This window comes from Tachyglossus aculeatus, chromosome 11, assembly GCF_015852505.1.
Source record: "Tachyglossus aculeatus isolate mTacAcu1 chromosome 11, mTacAcu1.pri, whole genome shotgun sequence".
In the NCBI taxonomy this organism is placed as follows: domain Eukaryota; kingdom Metazoa; phylum Chordata; class Mammalia; order Monotremata; family Tachyglossidae; genus Tachyglossus; species Tachyglossus aculeatus.
This window is the reverse complement of record NC_052076.1, coordinates 42,793,009-42,809,577: the sequence shown is the minus strand read 5'-3', so window position 1 is coordinate 42,809,577 and position 16,569 is coordinate 42,793,009. Positions and strand designations below refer to the sequence as shown.

Below are 16,569 nucleotides of genomic sequence, written 5' to 3'. Positions count from 1 at the left end.
TCCTCATTTTACGGAAGGTGAAACTGAGGCCCAGAGAAGTGAAGTGACTTGCCCGAGGAGGGAAGGGGATGGGTTAATGTTAGGAACCATGGGTGTTTTTGTGGTTGTCATCTCAAGCCTCCCAGGACTCGTCTCATTTTAACTTACTGTTCAGGTTTATTGTTCAGTAGAGAAGCAGTGTGGCCTAGTGGAAAGAGCGTGGGTCTGGAAATCGGAGGACCTGGGTTCTAATCCTGCCTCTGCCACTCTCCTGCTGTGTGTCCTTGGGCAAGTCACTTAACTTCTCTGTGCTTAAGTTCCCCCCTTTGTAAAATGGTGATTCAGTATCTGTTCTCCCTCCTACTTGACTGGAAGTCCCACATGGGCCCTGATTATCTTGTAGCTACCCCAGGGCGTGGCACATAATAATACCAATAGTAATTATTATTATTATGCCTAGAATAATAGTAATTATTATTATTATTATTATTATGGTCTTTGTTAAGCTCTTACTATGTGCAATCAATCAATTGTATTTATTGAGCACTTACTGTGTGCAGAGCACTGTACTAAGCGCTTAATGTGCACTCTTCTAAGCGCTGGGGTGGAGACAAGGTAATCACCTTGTCCCAAGTGAGGCTTACGGTCTTGATCCCCAATTTACAGATGAGGTAACCGAGGCACAGAGTGGCTTACCCAAGGCCAAACAGCAGACAAGTGGCGGAGCCGACATTAGATTAAGAGCTTAACAAATACCACAATTATTATTATCATTTCTGCCTACCGGCAGGCAACACAACCAAACTGAATAACCTCTATCTAGGTCATGGTAGAAAACAATCGTGTTTCCTGTTGTTTTACTGCACTTAGGGAAATTCTCCTCAAACTTCCAAGCTTTGCCAGCAGAGGGCACTCTTGAGACATCCATCGCTGCAAATCTTGCGGAAGACTCAATTCTTAACTAGTTCTTATTATTTTTAATAATGATAATAATGGAATTGGTTAAGCAGTTACTGTGTGCCAAGCACTTTATCTTCCTCCCTTCAAGGCTCTTCCTCCCTTCAAGGCCCTACTGAGAGCTCACCTCCTCCAGGAGGCCTTCCCAGACTGAGCCCCTTCCTTCCTCTCCCCCTCGTCCCCCTCTCCATCCCCCCCATCTTACCTCCTTCCCATCCCCACAGCACCTGTATATATGTATATATGTTTGTACATATTTATTACTCTATTTATTTTACTTGTACATATCTATTCTGTTAATTTTATTTTGTTAGTATGTTTGGTTTTGTTCTCTGTCTCCCCCTTTTAGACTGTGAGCCCACTGTTGGGTAGGGACTGTCTCTATATGTTGCCAATTTGTATTTCCCAAGCGCTTAGTACAGTGCTCTGCACACAGTAAGCGCTCAATAAATACAGTCGATGATGATGATTAAGCACTGGGGTACATGCAAGATGAGAAGTTAAATGACTTGGCCAAGTTCAGAGAGCATACAAGTGGTGAAGCCGCGATTAGAACCCAGGTCCTCTGGCTCCCGGGCCCATGCTCTTTTCACGAGACCACATGGCTTTTTTAAGAATAAGAATAAGGTATTCTTTTTAGAATGAGATCATTTTCTTCTGATGGATCCTGCCCCTTGCCAGACCCTTTTCCAATTGTCACCCCAAGCAGCCTGTGATTTTCTATGGCCCGTCACTCCCGGAGTGAATTAGATGCCGCTGTCACCCCGGCAAAGCAGATCTATCCACTGGCCGTAGTTCTTTGCTGAGTAGAATTAGTCTTGGTTAATCCAAGCATGCTAGATCCATCTGTCCCAGGATCTGCACAACTCGAGAAGCGATCAATCTTGTGGTACTTTTTGTTGAGCGCCGTAGGGCCCAGATGTTTCCCCAGTTTAGCACTGTCTGGCACAATCCCGCCCAACTCTGGAGTCATCGGGGGGCGGGCAGGGGGAGCAGAGGGAGAGGGGAGAATCAGGCTTCCAGGACCACTCTAAACAAATGGTCGAACCGGAGACTAATCAGGGAGGAAAGGCCATCACATCTCCTTTCCTGCTTCTCACTGGTCATCAGGCTGAGACCTACCCAGGCGTTTTTCGTCAGAGGAGCTCAAAGCACTTTATCATAGTGAGGATGTTCCTTCCCCCTTCCTGCCTTGCTCCAGATTTCTAACACAGCCATCTCTGAAAGAGAAGCAGTGAGGCCCAGTGGACAGAGACGGGCCTGGAGTCAGAAGGGCCTGGGTTCTAATTCCGCCTACGCCACTTGCCTGCCGTGTGACTTTGGGCAAGTCACTTTACTTATCTGTGCCTCAGTTACCTCTTCTGTAAAATGGAGATTAAGACTGTGAGCCCCATGTGGGACATGGATTATGTCCACCCGGATTATCTTGTATCTATCCCAGGATTTAGTACAGTGCCTCGCTTACAGTGCTTAACAAATTCCATGGGAAAAAAACCCCCCTGTAATCTGGGGGTCACCGAAGTGGGGCTGATCACCCCCTGCATGAACCTCCCCCAGAGGGAAATGGCATGGACACCCCTTTGTTCCCCTCTGTGAAGCTCTCAGCCACAAGTCTGGGGTAGCAACCCTGATCGATTAATCTCACTTACTGAGCGCTTACTGTGTGCGGAGCACTGTACTAAGCACTTGGGAGAGTACAACATACCAGAATTGGTAGACCCATTCCCTGCTCACAACAAATTTACAGTCTAGAGGGAGCTTACAGTCTAAATATACACCCTGATGTTAAAATAGTGCTCTAGAAGTCCTAAAGGGTTCACCCTTGGCAGAGAGTTTAGGACGGCCGGTGGCTGGCATGGACCATTGCTATGAGGAACATTGGTTTAACATATTAATCATCAATAATAATAATAATTATTATTGTTGCATTTCAGTTTTTTATGGCATTTGTTAAGCACTTGCTATGTGCCAGGCACTGAACAAAGCATTGGGGTAGATACAAGCTAATCAGGTTGGACACAGTCCATGTGCCACATGGGCCGCACAGTCTTAATCCTCATTTTATAGATGAGTTAACTGAGACCCCGAGAAGTTAACTGATTTGCTCAAGGTCACACAGCAGACAAGTGGAGAATCTGGAATTAGAACCAAGGTCCTTCTGACTCCTAGACTTATGCTCTATCCACTAGGCCACGGTGCTTCTCAGTGCTTACGGGGTGTCAAACACTGGGGTAGACTTGGGTTACTCAGATGGGGCACAGTTACTGCCCCAAAGGGAGCACAAAGTCTAAGGGGGAGGAAGAACTGGTATGTTAGCCCCATTTTACAGATGTAGAAACTGAGGCACAGAGAAGTTAAGGGACTTGCCCCAGGTAACACAGCTCTCAAGTGACAGCTGGGATTAGAACCCAGATGTCCCGACTCCCAGCCTAACTCTGCAAATCTCCCCAAGTTGAAGGAAATAAGGTTTTGGAGGCAAAGGTCTAGATCGAAAGTGACCCTAGTACAGCGAAGAAGTGTTTAGAAACAGAGTGGAGTTCCGTGAGGACAAGTAGAGTGGGGTACACTGAGGTTAAATATCCTGAAAAGTAAATCAGCTAGGGAGTGGCTGGCCGGACATGAATGTGGCAGAAAGTGAGGATGACAAGCTGACCCAGAACTGAAATTAAAAAAAAAATCCGGACCCAAATCAACAGTGAAGGAGCTGGGAATAATTCACCTTTAATAGTCAGCACTGGCCTGAGTAAAGTGTCACCACAATTTAGAAGGGATGAAGAACTTGGACAGGGCTCCGAAGAGACATACACAGATGTTTTAAGGCTCAGAAAACATCTTCAAAGAGGAAAGGTTAAAGAACTGAGATTTTTTCAACGGAGATTATGTAATCTCCTCCTGAAAGTTGTTAAATAGGATTGGTCATCATCTTCCCGGGCTGGCATGGTGCTGTAAATAAGATTTAGAGAGTATTTTTCCCTTCTAAAGTATATTCACCACTATTATCTCATTTTCCTCCTGTTAGCCCTATGAGGTAGTCGGAGCAGGTGTTATTGACCTTATTTGTAAGTGGGGAAACCGAGGCCCAGAAATGTTAAGGGACTTACCCAGGGAGGCCCAATGGGAGCACTAGAGCCCCTGCTTCCTGGCTCTGAGCACAGATTGCTCACCACATTCATTAGGCTGTGGAGTCCATTTGATGCAGTGGGCTGATAGGCAGACACAACCCTGCCTGAAACACGGCTGATACAGAGGGTGGCAGTAATGGTAGTACATATTTATTACTCTATTTATTTATTTATTTATTTATTTATTTATTTATTTATCTTGTACATATCTATTCTATTTATTTTATTTTGTTAGTATGTTTGGTTTTGTCTCCCCCTTTTAGACTGTGAGCCCACTGTTGGGTAGGGACTGTCTCTATATGTTGCCAACTTGTACTTCCCAAGCGCTTAGTACAGTGCTCTGCACACAGTAAGTGCTCAATAAATACGATTGATGATGATGATGATGGTAGTAGTAGCCCGGGTGTCAGAAAGACCTGGTTTTAATCTCGGCTGCGCCACTTGTCTGCCGTGTGACATGGGGCAAATCACTTGACTTTTCTGGGCCTCAGTTACCTCATTAGTAAAATGGGGATTAAGACTGTGAGCCCCATTTAGGACAGGGACTGTGTTCGACCTGATTAGCTTGTAGGTACCTCGGCACTTAGTACAGTGCCCGGCACATAGTAAGTGCTTAACAAATACCATCATTATTATCATTATTATTAGTAGTAATAATAACATTACTGGGCATTTATAGAGGGCCCACTTTGTGAGCTGCACTGTACTAGGCATTTGGGAAAACAATGAAGTGACGTATTCCCTAACCACAAGGAACTGTCATTCTAAAAGTGGAGACAAACATAAAAATATTTACGACAACTCTCAAAATAAATAAATTGGGCACAGCTCTGCCATGCTCCACTGGCCAGGAAGGACACTGAGCCAGTTGTTGCTGCCACTTTAAGAGTCGGAGCTGCGGAAGGTGAAATGGAAAAGTAGGCCCTTTCCCACCAAAAACCTTCTCCCCTTGAACTTCCTGTCCCCCAGGGACCACTTCTCATCACCAGCTTCAGACTCAAGCAGGATAAGGAGTGGTTATTTTTAGCTCATCCCCTCTACGAATCTGGAGCTAATGGCAAGGCAGGTGAGGCCTGGGTCCCTTTTCCGATCTGAGGCGGGACAAGGACTGCTCCCTGGGCCCCCCATCTAGGTCAGAAGCAGCAAGTGGACATCCCTTCATCACCTGCAGCCCCAGCCCCTGACTGTCAGGAGTAGATGTTTAGTGGTCACCTGGATCTTCTGACCCCGGAGGGGGGCTAAAAGCCTCATCTTCCTGCAGCCTGGGCTATTTTTAACTCAGAAAACGAACCTACAGGGGAGAAAGGGAGGCTTGAAACCCATTTTTGATTCTACAGAGGCGTGGAAGAGGGTCAGAAATGGGATCAGAAATGGGATTCAGGTGCCCCTACCTCGACTACCAGCATCCCCATCCTCTGAGTGGAGAGGGCTAATTTAACCTTCCTCCAGCTCAAAGGAGAGCCCCCAGGAGAAGAAGGGATTATAAGAGGAAGGGCTGAATGTGCATCTCCCTCTGATTGTCAGGATGGGTGTCTCTGAGTATGTGTGAGTGTGTCCAAGTGTATAAGAGAGTGTCTTTTGATATAAAGTTGCAGAAAAGGAAGGTTTGGGGTTTTTTGTGTTCTTTTTTTTTTAATTACCTTGGAGACGGAAGGGTGACCTGCACCTGAAGTGACAGCCAGTTATTCTAGTGGCCTGAATGTTAATGGAGCTACATCTCACCGTTCTGAGACAGAGAGTACCACTGCCTCCCTTGTCGACACTAGAGGGGCAGGGTAGGGATTAAGTGATTTATCAAAAATTACATCAGCGGCAACGGCCGAATCCTGACTCCCGGCCCCTCTTCAGCACCACACCATCTGAGTACTCGGTGCGACGGGGCGAGATTAAGTGCATTTGTTGCCCTGGAACCATGGGGATTGAGGCCCCTATATGTCACAGCACAACAGAGGCCGGGGGCGATATGGCCTGGGGGGAAGGGCTTCCCTTCTTACCAGCTAAATCCTTTAAAAAGAAAGTCATTTTACCTCTCTGTGGTTGGCAGACTCCTTTTAAAGCAAGGATAATGATATTCGTCCTTAGTAAAGACATCTACAAAAAAGCTTCTCCCGTGAAAGGTGACGTACATACACGGCCTTATTGCAGTGTGCAAGATCTGGTGGGATTTTGCTTCCTTTAATAGTATTAGGAAGGGCCAGCCCCCCTCCACTCCCTACCTGAGGCTTAGGGGCCCCTGTTCCATGAGCCCCACCATTAATCTGGCCTGATCCCCGGCGCATTTGAACTTGAAGTCATTAAGCCCATGCTGCTAAAGTCAGCTTATCTGGGTAGACTCAGGCAGGCCAGCAAATCAATCAGATGTTCAGGCTGGGAGGGCCACATGCCTGGGTGATGGGCAAAGGGTACTGAGCAAAGGAGGGCTTCCTCAAGGCCACTGATGGTTTCACCTAGTCCCTTTGGTGGGGGCGAGCGGCAGTTTCCTCTTTCTGCTGCAGCACCTAGATAAACTGAGGTAGGCCATTAACTTGCTGCCCATACCAAGTTAAAGCTTCCCGGAAAGCAACAGAATAGGCAGACGAGGGTAATAGATGGAATCGCGTCCATCGCGAGGGTGTAAACGCCGGTCAGATCTTCCGTTTTAACAGTCCCGATGCTGAAGCCACGGAGGCCCTTCCTAGCTGCAGGCAGGAGCCGTGACAGTGATCAAGCTGTGCATTTTTCCTGCTGCCGTCTGACCCCCTGGCAACCAAGCTGAGGCCCGAGTAGCATAGCAACAGCACTTGATCCACAGGAAATATGTTTTTAATAATCTGAGGCAGGCATGTAATTAACATCTAATAACTCTTGCTTAAGCACAAATTAAATCCTGATCTGGGACAGGCCTGATTTTTGCCCCCCACCCTCTCAAAAGCCTGATTCTCCTGAGGCTTTTCCCTTTTGCTGAGAGATATTCTGAGACACAGGTTTTCCTACCCAGGGAGGTCCTCCAAGATTACTGGGATCTTCTATTTTTTTCCTCTCCAGGGTTAATACAACCACTCCTGATTTTTCAGGCGACAATTATCTACTTTGTGGATTGTCTGGGTACTTTGATTCTCCTTTTTCACTACTGCCCGCATGCTGCTGGAATACAGTTTATTTCCTCTTCCAGGGGGTGAACTGCGGTGGGTTTAGACAATAATAATTACTAAGTATTATTATTATTATACCTGTTAAGCCCTGTGTTTGAAGCAGCATAGCCTAGCGGATAGAGCACGAGGCTGGTAGTCACAAGGACCTAGGTTCTAGGCCCAGCTCTGCCACTTGTCTGCTGTGGGACCTCTGCAAGTCACTTAACTTCTCTGTGCCCCAGTTTTCTAATCTATCCAGTGGGGATTAAGGCTGTAGGCCCCATGTGGGACACAGACTGTGTCCAACCTGATTAGCTTGTATTTACCCCAGTGCTTAGTACAGTGCCCGATGCATAGTAAGCACTATGCCAAAAAAAAAGCACTGTTTTAAGCACCGGGGTAGATACAAGATAGTCAGATTGTACACAATCCCTCTCCCATATGGGGTTCACAGTTTAAGAAGGAGAGAGTAAATTTAATCCCCAATCTCCAGGTGAGGAAAGTGAGATACTGAGATTTGAAGTGACATGTCCAAGGTCTCAGAGCAGACAAATTGTGGAGCAGGGATTAGAACCTAGGTCTTCTGACTCTCAGGCCTGTGCTCTTTCCACTAAAATATGCTGCTACCCCATTTCCTTTCTAGGGCCTCCTTCACTCCCTGCCATTAATTGTCGATCCAACTCTCCCATTCAGAGTGTTGCAGGCCAAGGTCGGGTGGGGCATGGCATGGTCGCAAGGATGCTTTCACTCATATCATCAGCATCACCATCATCATCATCATCATCATCACAGCAGCACTTACTGAGCACCCGCTGACTGTGCTGCTTAACAGGTATAATAATAATAATACTTAGTAATTATTATTAATGTCTAAACCCACCGCAGTTCACCCCCTGGAAGAGGAAATAAACTGTATTCCAGCAGCATGCGGGCAGTAGTGAAAAAGGAGAATCAAAGTACCCAGACAATCCACAAAGTAGATAATTGTTGCCTGAAAAATCAGGAGTGGTTGTATTAAGCCTGGAGAGGAATTAGAACCCATGATCTCAGGCTCTATCCACTAAGCCACGCTGAGCAGCACACTCAGCGGGTGCTCAGTAAGTGCTGCTGTGATGATGATGATGATGATGGTGATGCTGATGATATGAGTGAAAGCATCTTTGTGACCATACCATGCCCCACCCGACCTTGGCCTACAACACTCTGAATGGCTCCCCCACTTGTCAGCTGTGTGACTTCGGGCCAGTCACTTCACTTCTCTGGGCTTCAGTTCCCTCATCTGTAAAATGGGGATTAAGACTGTGAGCCCCACGTGGGATAACCTGATTACTCTGTATCTACCCCAGCGCTTAAAACAGTGCTCGGCACATAGTAAGCGCTTAACAAATGCCAACATTATTATTATTCTAGGAGCTTGATAACATTCAATAAAAGTTAAAGACACAGTCCCTGCTCTCAAGGAGCTTACATTTCTTACACTTACAGAACTGGAGAAAACTGGAACTACAAATCTCAGCAACACCTGATGGGACAGTCAAGCTATGAGATTTCAGTCTTTTCAGGGTTCTACAGTGACAGTAGATCAATAGCCAAGGGGGTTTGCTATTGTTAATAATATGGTAGAAGATTTAGTGGGGGAAAAATTGAAATGAGGCCAAAAAATAATATTTTGGTAAGTAATGATATTAACTATTATAGCCGTGGCCTAGTGGAAAGAACAAAGGCCTGGGAGACGGAGGAGCAGGCTCATATCCCAGCTCTACCACTTGTCTGCTATGTGATCTTGGATAAGTCACTTAACTTTTCAGTTTCAGCTTCAGTTTCCTTATCTGTAAAATGGGGATTAAATACGTGTTCCCCCTTGCTCTTAGACTATGAGCCCCATGTGGGAAAGGAACTATGTCCAACCGGATTATCTTGTATCTACCCCAGCGTTCAGTACAGTGCGTGCATGGCATATGTAATAAGCCCTTAAACATATACCATAACTAATTAACTGAGAGTTGATTGAATTTTAATTGCTGTTCTCTGCAGGCTGATTGGCCCCTCACAGGGTAAATGGAGTCAAAAGAGGAGGAGAATCATCCGTTGGATTATTAGATTAAGCAAATCTGAATATTGAGATCAAAAGAATACAATTTGTGAATGCTGGATATAATAATAATAATAATTGTGGTATTTGTTAAGTGTTTATTATGTGCCAGGCACGGTAGTAAACGCTGGGGTGGGTACAAGCAAATCGGTTTGGACACGGTCCCTGTCCTGGATGGGGCTCACCCAGTTTAACAGATGAGGGAATTTAGGCACAGAGAAGTAAAGTGACTTGCCTGAGGTCACACAGCAGACAAGTGACAGAGCTAGGTTTAGAACCCATGACCTTTTGACTCCCAGGCCGGTGCTGTATCCACTAAGCCGTGCTGCTTCTCATTCTTCATTAGAGTCCAAGCCTTAGTTTTATAGGGATTAAAAGAGGAAAAGAGCCCAAATAATAATTATAATAATAATTGTGGTGTTTGTTAAGTGCTTACTACGTGCCAGGCACTGTCCTAAGCACTGGGGTGGATGCAAACACAGTCCGTGTCCTGCATGGGGCTCACAGTTTTAATCCCCATTTTACAGATGAGGGAAGTGAGGCACAGGGAAGTGAAGTGATTTGCTCAAGGTCACACAGCAGACAAGCAGCGGAGCTTGGATTAGAACCCATGACCTTCTGACTCCCAAGTCTGTGCTCTATGCACTAGGCCACACCACTTCCCTTAACTGCTTCCCTTCCCTTAACATGACCTTAACCGCTCATAGTTAACCCTCCAACCCCCTGGGGCCCATAAGTGACATTCCCAACCCCTGGGTACCCCTTGACATGCAGCTAAACCTGGGAAGATTAGAAAAAAAAAAAATCCCTCTGTTTTGGACCCATGCTCTGTTCACACAACATACACATTTAACTTTTGACCCACATTCTCACTAGCCTGTTAGGGGGATCAGAGGGCTGGATTAGGAAGAGGCAGGTTAATATACTGCTGCTCCTTCGTGAGGCTTTCTGCAAAACACATTGCACTGGAATAATACGTCTCAGGAGTGCCAAAAGCGTCTCGGGTATTACGCGAGCTGGGGAAGAGTCTTCCCCTCTCCCGCCATTCGCACCAAAATGAACTCATGCCCTTTACATCTCTCCCTCTTTGCCTCTAATACCTTATTATTGGATTTTGTTGTGAGCTCCATCAATCAGGGACTGTGTCCTACTTGATTACCTCGTATCTTCCCCAGCAGTTATTACAGTGCATATAGTATTTTATAGGCCTATACTAAGCACTTAACAAATACCATAAATATTATTATTATGATGAGATGCTCCTCCATGAATTTATCCAAACCCTCTTGAGTCTGTGCACATTTTCTCAATCAATCAATAATAATATTAATTGTGGTATTTGTTAAGTACTGACTTTGTGCCAGTACTAAACGCTGGAATGGATACGAGCAAATTGGGTTGGACACAGCCCCTGTCCCACAAAAGCCTCACGGTCTTAATCCCCATTTTACAGATGAGGTAACCGAGGCACAGAGAAGTGACTTGTCCAAGGTCACACAGCAGTCAAGTGGCAGAGCCGGGATTAGAACCCGTGACCTCCTGATTTTCAGGCCCATGCTTATTCACTACGCCATTACTAATAGTTATTGAGTGCTTACTTTGTGCTGAGCACTGCACTAAATGCTTGGGAGAGAAGGCTATATAACGTTGGTAGGCATGTTCCCTGCCCACAGGGCGCTTCTCCTTGCACAACTTCTATTGGTCATCTTCCCCTGTCTCTGCCGTAGACAAAATAATATCCTTCCCTGCCATTCCTTTGACCTTTCCTCTGTTCTTTCCTCTTTGCCGGGCCAGAAATGAGACCCGGTATGGTGGGGTCCCAAAGTGGTAAGACAATGAGCGGGCTTCTCCCTCCTCAAGGAGTCAGCGCTCACACACTCCCCAGGCCTATTGCCCTCAGGTTCCTGCACACGCACTACCAGGGAAGACGGCACATCCTTCTTCCCTGCTGTCTTCCCATCCACATGCTTCCATAAGGCCTTTGATAAGATGGATCCATTTTCAGCTCTGTGCCTCAGCTACCTCATCTGTAAAACGGGGATAAGAGTGTGAGCCCCATATAGGACAGGGCCTGGGTCCAACCTGATTAACTTGTATCTACGCTAGTGCTTAAAACTGTGCTTGGCACGTAGTAAGCGCTTAACAAGTACTAAAATAATAGCTATTATTATTATTCAGCTCCTGTTCTGAGTTTGGTCTCTGAGTAGCGTTAAGTCAAGGTGCCCAGGCCACATCCAGGCCCTAAAAGTACTCTATTTCTGAGCCTAAAAAGCCTCAGGCCTGACTACACCCATAAAAGGAAGCTGTGTGGCTTAGTAGATAGAGCACAGGACTGGAAGACAGAAGGACCTGGGTTCTAATCCTGGCTCTGCCACTTGTCTGCTGTGTGACCTTGGGCAAGTAACTTCACTCCTCTGTGTGTCAGATACCTCATCAGTAAAATAGGGATTAAGAATGTGAATCCCACGTGGGATCAGGTGTTGTACCTGATTAGCTTGACAAGCACGTAACGAATACTGTTAAAAAAAGTCAAACAGTCCCAGACTCTAACCCCTGGATATTAATGGTGGTAGTAGTAATAGGATTTTTTCACCCCACTGGGTGCAATACATTCTTCTAAGGGCTTGGGTAGGGAATAGATTCCCTGCCCACAGAAAGCTTACACTCTTAAAGAGGGAGACAGACATAGAAACACAAACAGAGTAACCAAAATCAGTAATTCCATGTCTAGACTGTAAGCAGAACATGTCTACCAACTTTGTTATACTGTACTCTCCCAAATGCTTAATAGAGTGCTCTGCACACAGTAAGAGCTCAGTAAACATGATTGATTGATGTCTAATTGAATAAACATATATATATAAGTGCTGAGGATAAGTATAAATAAGTGCATAACTGCTAGAGATGGCTGGATGGGTTTATCTGATTTGGGATAATGAGAATTCATTGTAGAAGACGGGTAGTTTGTGAGAACTTTCTACTTTTGTTGGCAGAACTCAGCCACTTTGGATGCAAAAATCCAAAACACTTCTGCTCTCTTTTTGCTGAAGCCTGGACAGAAATATGGACACCAACTAGGTTATTCAAAGAATCCTCCATCTTTGGTTTGGTTAATCAAAGGATAGGATTACTCCCTGGGTTTGAGGAAGCTTTTCTATCCAAATGCTTTTTGCTGTTTCAGATAAATTACCTTTTGCAGCAGCAAAACACGTACAGTAACTGTCCCGGGAAGCAGGGGTTGTGTCTCGTTTCCCTAAATCGTGGCTGCTCGAAGGCAGCTTCCGTCCTTAACTGTTAGACCTGACGATTGTGCTTCCACAGTCTCCCCCAGAAGTAGCCACGCTGCAGAGAGCTGTGCTATCTTGCTGTGATTCAGGTCGAGCAAGACAAGGCACTAGAAGAGAAAAGACACCATTACTCCTCCTATTATTCTTCTTATTATTACTGTATTCAATCCCACCCCTTCTCCTAGATGTGTAGAAACAACTCAGCTTTGTGTTTCCAGCTGGGAAGCTTTTTCCCCACTTCTCCCCCCACACCCCATCAGATCTGGTTTAAGGTTCAGACAAGCAAGAAGCCCAGCAGGGAAGTACTAGGCAGCTCACTGCAGTTCCCCCCAGATGGCACTGACGGTTGTTTTTTGGTGTGTGTGTGTGTGTGTGTGTGTGTGTGTGTATGTGTGTTTTTCACGGCTTGCTCTCTCAGGCTTTAAAATGTGTGTCAGCAGCAGCAGCAGCAACGAAGAGGCCCCCGTCTTGAACGACAAACACCTGGACGTCCCGGACATCATCATCACACCTCCTACCCCTACGGGCATGACAGTGCCAAGAGACGCGAGGCGGGCAGGTGAGGAGCCCCCGTGCAACAACTGTTGAGCCAGATGCCGTGAGAAGCCGGGGGGAGAGCCGCGGAGGCTGGAGACCGCCTTAAAGAGGGACGACAGTTTCTCAGACGCTGGGAGCAGCTTGCAGAGGGCCCCATCTGCGCAGTATTCTCCTCCCCCCACAACCCCTTTCCTTTTCCTTAACTGGGTTTATTAAAGATTTATTAATGGATCTGCATAGACCTCACTGCTGGGACCGTATCACTATTACCAACCTCAGCAAGCTGTAGCATGTTAAGTAATTAGCCAGACGGCTCCTCTCGACAGTGGAAACTGGATTGATGGATGGGGCAGGAATGGAGGGAAAGAGAGCGGGGCCGTGGAGCTGGGACGCCAGCGTAAATTCTAGGTGGATTTTCGTCAGTCGGCCAAGAGGGCTTCACCCCCTTCCCAGCCTTAGCCTCGTCGCCTAAATCAGGGCAGTTGGAAAAACGGACTTGACTTGGGTAGAACCCAGACAGACCGGACTGCTAAATTCAGCATTTCCACAGCCAACTTGACTCTGAAATCCACTTCCCCAAAAGTCCAGGAGTGGATCTATTGGTCTTCAAAACAGTCAGGTGAGGTTTAGGTGTATGGTGGGGCAGGGGGGCAGAGGGAGAGGGATGCAGAGGGGTTAATGGGGCAGCTATTGGAACAGACCTAGTTGACCCCACACCACTAGCAAAACTTGTGTTTCTGTGGTAAAAATAATTAATAATTGCGGTATTTCTTAAGTGCTTACTATGTGCCAGGCACTGCACTAAGCTGGGGTGGATACAAGCAAATCGGGTTAGACGTAGTCCCTGTCCCATGTGGGGCTCACAGTCTCAGTCCCCACTTTGCAGATCTCAATCCCCACGTTACAGATGAAGTTACTGAGGCCCAGAGAAGTGAAATGACTTGCCCACAGTCACACAGCAGACAAGTGGCGGAGCTGGGATTAGAACCCATGACATTCGCTCTATCCTCTGTGCCATGCTGGTTCTCTGCAGGGAAAGCTCATAATAATAATAATAATAATAATGGCATTTATTAAGCGCTTACTATGTGCAAAGCACTGTTCTAAGTGCTGGGGAAGTTACAAGGAGATCAGGTTGTCCCACGGGGGGCTCACAGTCTTCATCCCATGTTACAGATGAGGGAACTGGGGCCCAGAGAAGTGAAGTGATTTGCCCAAAGTCACACAGCTGACAAGTGGCTGAGCCGGGATTCGAACCCATGACCCTGACTCCAAAGCCCATGCTCTTTCCACCGAGCCACACTGTGAGCCCCACAGAAAGCATGGACTCTAATCCCTGTCACTGCTTTGCACAGAGGGTTGGTTGGCTGGGGAATGGCAGGCCTTATCACTCCTACTGCTAATAATAGTGGTGTTTGTTAAGGGCTAATGTGTGCCAAGCACTGGGATCCATAGAGGATAATCGGAACAGAAACAGTTTCTGCCTGTGAGTTTCACAGTCTAAGAAAATAGATATTTTATCCCCATTTTACAGGTGGGGAATCTGAGGCACAGAGAAGATAAGTGATTTGCCCAAAGTCATCCAGTAGGCAGGTGATGGAGCCAGGAGGAGAACCCAGGTATCTTTACTCTCTGACCTATGCGCCTTCCATTAGGCCTCCCTGCTTCCTCTTAGGGTAGGGGTGCCCAGAGGGAATCGGAAATCTCAGTGACTACTTCGGGTCCCTACGGTCTCAATCCTTTTTGCCCAGTTTCCTTTCTAATCCAGAGTGGCAGTATTTACAAGTCACCATAAGTCAGTCACCTCCCCTTCAAGAGTCTCCCCTCTGACCTGGTGGGCAGAACATTTTCGAGCTTCCTCTGAGAAAGCTGTTCTCCCAAGCCTGCGTAATCTTCCCTCAGAGGACAGAGGATAAAGTGTTTTTTCTGGACAAGACTTTTTGGTTGGCTAAGCCAGCTGGTAAGCCATGATATCCAAATGGTTCCTAGGGGCCTAGAGGAAGGCCACAAGGCTGGGACACTGATTTGGTGCTTCTTCTCTGATGGCACGGGGGTAGCTCTAGGGGCTCAGTAGAATAGGACGGAGCCAGACAGGCAGAGACTGTAGAGCTTGGGAAAATCCTGAGGAGAAACAGTGTGGCCTAGTGGAAAGAGCACGGGCCTGGGATTCAGATGACCTGTGTTCTAATCCTGGATCCTCTGCTTGTCTGCTGTGTGACTTTGGACAGGTCACGTCACTTCTCTGTGCCTCAGTTACCTCATCTGTAAAAGGGGGATTAAGACCGTGTCTGGTGCAGAACAGGGACCGTGTCCAATCCGATTATTTTTTACTTCTCCAGTGCTTAGTACAGTGCCTAACACAGAGTAAGTGCTTAACAAATACCATCAAAAAAAAAATGGAGAGCCCAGGCTGGGAAAATGCTTGTGAAGGCACAGCCCCAATTGGGCATCATGCAGCCTATCCACAAATGGGCTTTTGGCTCGTCCAGAAACCTGCAGTCTGGATGTACTAGGGGACATGGACACAGAAGGGAATGGCAGAGTTGAGGGAGAGGGTGAGGGAACAGAGGCAACTGGGGGAAATTCAGTCCTCATCCAAGAGGTCCAGGGAAGGGGCAGACATTGCTTCCCCAGTCTTTTTCCTTAGTGCGGCTGGATGAGGCCGGGCCCTGCTCTGATGATGGCGATGCTGATGCTGAACTATGAGGAAACAAATGAAAGAGGCCGTGCCCATCTCTGATGCTTCTTGATGGGACAGGAAGGTTTCCCTCTGATTGCCTCTCAGGTGGTGGGTTTGGACTCCTGAGTACCCGACTTAGTTCCCTCCTGCCTGCACTTGCCCTCTCAGCACTGAATGGCCATATGTCTGAAGGCTTATCTACCCTATAAGTGAGTCTTTCGGAATGATGGCGGCTCAGTGCTGAAGGCCTTGTGATGTGAATGAGATGGCTAACCCTTCCTGAAACGTAGAGGTGAGGTGTTTTCCTCACCTGTAGAATGGAGAGAGGAAAAGAAGGAAATTTAAAGAAGTAGGTGGTGGTGGTGCCAGGGTCCCATGGAGTCTCTCAAGCAGGAAACAACACAACCCACACCATTTCCTGCCGGGGTGCTCCGGGCGTGTCCCCCCCATCCCCCGGGATTCTGCTCACGTGGGCATGAGACGGTCCATCTTTCTAGGAGAAACGGGGTGAGGGACTCTGAAAAATTGTTTCACAAATATTTAAAAGGATTGACTGTTGTTTATAAGGTTTTTTAAAATTATAAATAAAGATATTCTGAGGCAAACCAATCATCTTGCTTCTTGGGTTTAAGAAGAAAACTATTTGGGGAGAGCTGGCTCAAGATGGTGAGAACATCAGCGTGGCTCAGTGGAAAGAGCACGGGCTTGGGAGTCCAAGGTCAAGGGTTCTAATCCCAGCTCTGCCACTTGTCAGCTGTGTGACCTTGGGAAGTCACTTCACTTCTCTGTGCCTCAGTTCCCTCAT

General features: G+C 46.9%; 1 protein-coding gene across 1 annotated transcript in view; it reads left to right on the top strand.

Annotated features, from left to right (window-relative positions):
• Positions 1-16,369, top strand: part of C11H16orf74 (chromosome 11 C16orf74 homolog) — a 56,555-nt gene extending 40,186 nt beyond the window's left edge. Inside the window, exons 3-4 of the mRNA XM_038753813.1 lie at positions 12,966-13,106; positions 15,732-16,369. Of these exons, the coding sequence (XP_038609741.1) occupies positions 12,966-13,106; positions 15,732-15,790 (200 nt within the window). The 3' untranslated portion in view covers positions 15,791-16,369. The remainder of the gene's footprint in view (positions 1-12,965; positions 13,107-15,731) is intronic.
• The last annotated feature ends 200 nt before the right edge of the window (positions 16,370-16,569 follow it).